General features: G+C 39.9%; 1 protein-coding gene across 2 annotated transcripts in view; it reads left to right on the forward strand.

The window, feature by feature from the left end:
- The window catches only part of tgfbr2b (transforming growth factor beta receptor 2b), a 43,416-nt gene extending 37,738 nt beyond the window's left edge, over positions 1 to 5,678 (forward strand). For both annotated transcript variants that reach the window (XM_086310328.1, XM_086310329.1), the window contains 2 exons: positions 2,938 to 3,065; positions 4,533 to 5,678. In XM_086310328.1, coding sequence (XP_086166454.1) covers positions 2,938 to 3,065; positions 4,533 to 4,793 — 389 coding nt within the window. In that variant the 3' untranslated portion in view covers positions 4,794 to 5,678. The remainder of the gene's footprint in view (positions 1 to 2,937; positions 3,066 to 4,532) is intronic.
- Positions 5,679 to 6,000: the final 322 nt, after the last annotated feature.

Genomic DNA, 6,000 nt, shown 5'->3' on the forward strand with positions numbered 1-6,000 from the left:
AACCTGCCACAGGAATTCAGCCCACAACTTTCTCTAGAGATGGGCGGATTCTTTGTTTCTGTGGAGAGGAGATTTTGTTTCGATGACAGTGTGGTTCATTAGAGTTTACGCAGGTTCATTTCTTGCAATGTAGTTTGTTTTGCATCAGTGTGGGATCAGTTTCATGTTATACTTCTCTCGAGAGTCTGAAATCTCTCAAACGCCAAACATGGAGATGTTTGTCTGGAGATAGCAGATCCCAGACAGCGTAGCCAGCCACGGGGTTTCTGCTAACCTTCAGGCCACAAAGGTTTCAGACAGATAATCTGAAAAGGAAACTGTCGTAAACCACTTTCCAGCACTTAGATTGAATATATCGGGATTTTAACTGCGGGCCCCAGACAGCAAGAGGAAAGTGAGACTGAAGCTCTGGTTGCAGTCTCTTTTGAAATCTCCTCTCAGATGAAATTCTTCTCATAGCTTTTCAAAGGTCCAGAGAAGGAAAACAGGCCCCGCCTCATGTAGACCGCACGTGTAGTCCCCATGTATCATTCACAGAAAAAGGACAAGTGTACAAGAGCCAAATCAGTAATGGAGCATGAAATAGGACCTTTTCCACTCTGTGATGTCTTGATGTTTAGAAGGTACTCCACCTCTTTTTATTTCTGTTTTCAACTCTGTGCTTCAGCTGTATGCAGTCCAGGAAAATGTGTGGTATTTATACCAGCTCCACAGCAGGAGATCTAAACAGCAGAAAGCTGAGGACAATACCAGGCCTGGCATAAATAGCCCTGCAGGGAATGGGCCATGCCCGGCTGGGTCCTGTTTTAAAATACTAAAACTGAGGGAACTTCCACATGTCAAAACAGGAAGTGTGGGTCTGTAGAGTCAGCGTTTCTGCACATAGTCCCAATCCTAGCCCTCCAGTTTCCTGTCTGCGGGATTTTACCCCAACCTCCTAACTTCCTGTATTTGAGGATAAGCAGCAGGGCTGCACGTGGTTATATGAGACTGCATCACTTATCATGTATTTCACCGCATCATTCTGCTAACCACTACATCAAAGCATCTAGTTGATATGGAAATATACATAGCTATGTAGACATTTACTAAGTGCTTTGAGATTAAATGGGAATTTGAACAGCTACAAGTGCCGCTTTCTTCAACTCTGGTCTTTCTGAATTCGTGTTTCCACTCTCTCACTGTACATAAATAAATTTAAAATGGGGAATTGACACTCATCACCTAAAGCTTATTCAGATAATAGGTCCTTTATTAAAGATACATGCAGAAAAAAACACTGGTTAGCTTGAGTGACAGCTGTGTGTTAGCCTAGCTTGCTCTGGTAGTGCTTCATAATGCAGCCCTTGACTTCCAATGTAATCTCCCATCATTTCTAGTGTCATTTTAAACAAACAAGGGAGTAACATTTGTAGCTGTAGTTTTAACGGTAATAGCAAATTATAGTATAGCATAATTTATACTGTACCAAAAATGTTTAGGTAGTGAAAATATAGAAAAATGTATGTAGATGGTAAATATTGAGAAATGACTTCTGTATCTCATAAAGGATATTGAGTTTGGAAATTTAGGATTTTACTATAGGTAGTGACATACCAATGACTGCATCTTTGGTCAAAGGTGGTAAATACACTTTAAGTTTAGAAAAATTTCCAAGTTCTTAAAGTGCTGTTGCAGACAATGTGAGATGATTTGAAGCTTCAGAGGTGCCAGTTAAATGGTTGTGAGGCTGTTGAAAGTTCACGAACGAACATTGAGCAGCAGGCGTTTAAGAATTGCAAACCAAACTAGTGAAACTTAACCAAACATGACTAATATTTTGGAAAACGAGAGACCGAATGGAAAGGGAAACCGAGTACTTAGCCCAAATAGAGTCAAGGATATTTAGACCTGGTCTAAAATGTGGTCAGCCTCAACTGACTAAAACACCCAGAGATCCACCCAGACACTGGACTGAGTGTGACCTGTGTGACTCACCAGGTCAGGATTTAGTTCCCTTTAGAATCAAATGGACTTCCAAAGACCATTGGTTTGGAGGCAGCAGAACAGAGAAAAGCAAACTGCAGCAAAATGTAGGACAAATTACAGTTTATTAGAGAATAATACCCAGTGTTTGACAGGTTGGGAAGAACACTTTGTTATTAAGCATAAGAACACTGACGTCCAGGGATAGATTATTTGCTAATTATTTGTGCATCATTTCCAGTGTCAGATGGGCAAACAGAAATGAGTTTGCAGTGATTAGTATCTCATTACACAGCAACTGTGAGATCCTGGGAGCCTTCCTTTCCGGGGTTGGAGGCAGACTGCAGCTGTTGTGAGTTCGGTTTCATGAGGTTTGGACCCAATCCCAGAGCCTTGTTTTTCATTTTTCATGGTTTCAACATGATGCCCTTCCACCCCCTGCACCCCAGCTATTTTTTGAGCATAAAAGAGTAAAAAAAATAACCGATTGTTATTTTGGTGTTCTTTGCTCTGAGGTTGCAAATAATGGCTTGTTAGCGGAAGCTGATTTGTTTGTTTTTAGACACGATCGTCATTTGAGTGCCAAAGTGGGCATTTTTCCTCCCGCCAAGGCTTCATAAAAGCAATTCTTTCCCACTGTCAGCATTATTGGTGCCAGCGTACAAGGCTCAAAGCTCGGGTGGAAATTCAAGCTCAGTGGTTTTGGGGTGTAATGACCTCATACCAGGATGCTTTTGCACTTTCTAGTAAGGTTAACTCAGCCACCTGTCACACTCAGTCTCCCTCTCCCTCTCTTTCCTTTTCTTCTTTATCTTAAAATTTTCACATATCATCATACGCACCTTTCAAGATTTTGAAAATGACAAATACTGGTACATACAAGTGGCTGTAAAGAAGGATGTGGTTTACTTGCAGCTCAGTTTAGGGTCTGCAGTCCATGTCTGATCTGTGAGTTGTGCTTGTGTTTTGCAGAAGTAAAGGATTACGAGCCGGCGTACGGCTCTAAAGTGCGAGAGCACCCCTGTGTGGAGAGCATGAAGGATAATGTGCTGAGAGACAGAGGGAGGCCTGAGATCCCCGACAGCTGGCTCAGGCACCAGGTGAGTGCATTAGACTGCAGTACTAATCAAAATTGTAGATGCAGCTTTCTACAATGTAGAACAAAAGTTAGGATGAAAATTAAAATAACACAATCAATCAATTGAGTGTGAACACTCAAATAAGTTTCATATTTTACATTAGTAAATATGTATCTATTGTCACGATTTTTTGCACACATAATTTTATATAACACAAGTGTACATTTTGAATGTAATAGTATGTTTAACTAATTTATACGATAATGTATCCCCTTTTGTACATTGTACTTGTTGTAGTTTATTTATTTTTCTATGCTTATTATTATTTTTCTTTGGTTTAGTTTAGTTAGTTTACCTGTGTGGTGGACTCATAGCTAATAAGCACAATGGAGTGAGAACAAGTTTAAATAACTAATTTTTGCAGTAAAAGAGTAAAAGCCGGCCTTTGACACTTGAAAACATTTTTCAGCATAGGCTGTGGCTCGTCTCTTTGCTCTTTAAACAGTTTTGCATTTAACACTTTCCCTATATTCAATCAATCTTTTTGGTAAATCCTAATCATAAATTGCTTTGCTTGTTTGTGTGAAGACAGCAGAGACAGAGAGACATGTTAATGCTGACATAAATGCCAGTCACATAAGTGGAAGATTCAATTCAGCGCCAAATCACAATAACAGTTGCCACAGGATCTTTATATTGTAAGGTAGACCCTACAATAATACATACAGGGAAAAATCCAACAATCATATGACCCCTGTGAGCAAACACTTTGGCGACAGTTGGAAGGAAAAACTCCCTTTTAACAGGAAGAAACCTCCGGCAGAATCAGGCGCAGGGAGGGGCGGGGCCATCTGCTGTGACCGGTTGGGGTGAGAGAAGGAAAAAAAGAGCATTGCTCTCTAACAAATGTGATGCATTAAAGTTGAAGTACAATAAATACTACAACCTTTTTAGTCACAGCGGTTCCAAGCAGCCTCTTTGCTGACTGTGCTACAGTCAGCCACCTTCTAAATACGGAGACAGGTTTGGTTTTAATAACAGTTTAGTCTCAGTAGAGGTGCCTCCAACTTTACTCTGCTCACTGTAAAATGGCAATTAGCTAAACTTTGGTTTAATGAGGTGAAAGCTGCCTTATGCATTTGTAACATCTAAAACCGACTGAGTTCACTGCTTCCAAATAATGAAAGTGTTGTTTTTAATTTGCTTTTTAACTTCAGTGCTTGTACATTTATAACTTCTCTTAGAACCACTATAACCGGTTTGATTTCATATGTAAGAAGTTTTAACTAAACTAACCAAGTCTCAGCATTCCGTGACTATCTTGGAATTATCTGACTTTTATTTCAGTGGTCACTGGGATATAAAAACTACATATATAGAATAGTTTTATTTCTGCACTCATCTTTGCTTTTGTAGAATTCTCCTAGCACTCTCTCTCTTTTAAAAAGTTTCTATCTGATAACACATGCTCTCTGCCTCCCTCTACAGGGCATGGCAGTGATGTGCGCCACCATTAAGGAATGCTGGGACCACGATCCCGAGGCCCGCCTCACTGCACACTGCATTGCCGAACGCATCTCTGAGCTGGAAGACGAGATGGGCAAGCTGTCCAGCCGGAGCTCCTCGGCGGAGAAGATTGTAGAGGAACTAAAGATCCCAGTAGAGGTGGAGATCCCAGAGGAGGAAGTGAAAATTACAGAAATACAAAACATCATAGCTGTGGACTGCTCCATTAGCGACAAGAAGTGAGAAAAATGCCACTTCCTGGGATGGGACTGAGGACTAAACTCTGAATAGTGTCCTGGAGCTCAGCTCTTGTAGGACTTTGAGCCAAGCCGAGTGTGAGTCGCAGCGTCATCTGTCATTGTAGCCCAGCAAAGATCAACTTTTGGATGCTTTTGGTCTTCGCCACATTTAAGATGTGGCTCGACATAATCAGCTGGTAGCTACAGAACCAAAAAAGATAACTGGAAGCTTCTCGAGATACGCTGAGCGTGGCGAGTCTGACGGGCTTCTCTTCAAGGTCTCTCCACGAGAAACAAACTGGGCAATACATCCTATACCAAAGATATTCAGTGTGCACTTTACCACCTACTACTTATTACAGATGTTTTTATGTACTCTAACGTGCCTTTTGCCTGAAAGTGCCTTTGTGTGTTCAACTTTGAGCCAAACTGTCAGCAGCGCCTTAACACTAATGATGCTACAGATTCCATCCTCACCAGCAGGAAATTAAAGGAATACGTGTCTGTGGGTGTGTGAATGTATGTGTGTGTTCTTTTTCTTTCTACCAAGCTATGCCTTAACTTTGTTTTCCAGATAAGCAAGCACGTTGTACACAGAGACATAAACTGTAATACAGATGACAAATCAAAGCTAAAAGGGAAAGTCTTCCTTCTACAGCGCTTATGCAGAGATCAAAAGACTATATAAAGATGCATTTTTTACAACTGTGTATGTTTTCTGTCTGTATCACCAGGAAACTGAGTGTGCCAAAGATCATTTATCCCGCTTTTCAATATGTACCATATGTAAGATATTGTAAATCTTTTAAGAATTAAATATATCTATATGCTGATTCTGTTGACACTGATTTTTTTTTTTCAAAACTGTTAATTAAAACTGTGTCATGTTTCCTTTTTATGACTGTTTTGTTCACATCTAACTCCAACTGTATCATTAGTTTATGAGACTTCTACATCATCAGTGTCCTTTCTCTGGCCATAACACACTTATATGTTTTTGTTTGCTTAAGATCAAAAGCTGTAAGCAATAAACTACACAAAACATGCCAGATGTAGCAAAAAACTATAAATCAAATATGTAAATTTATGTTAAATTTTTTGGGGTCAGAAGTACAATAAATGTAATTTTAGTGGTTTAGGCTTTAATATATTTGGATCAGGTAAGTGAAACTAAAATGATTTAAAAGTGAAAGCTGGATTTATTCATGTTT

The sequence above is a fragment of the Aulonocara sp. 'chitande type north' Nkhata Bay genome, linkage group LG11 (genome assembly GCF_057382095.1).
Source record: "Aulonocara sp. 'chitande type north' Nkhata Bay isolate Kocher_YH1m ecotype deep benthic linkage group LG11, A_spYH_male_GT1.1, whole genome shotgun sequence".
Classification (NCBI taxonomy): Eukaryota; Metazoa; Chordata; class Actinopteri; order Cichliformes; family Cichlidae; genus Aulonocara; species Aulonocara sp. 'chitande type north' Nkhata Bay.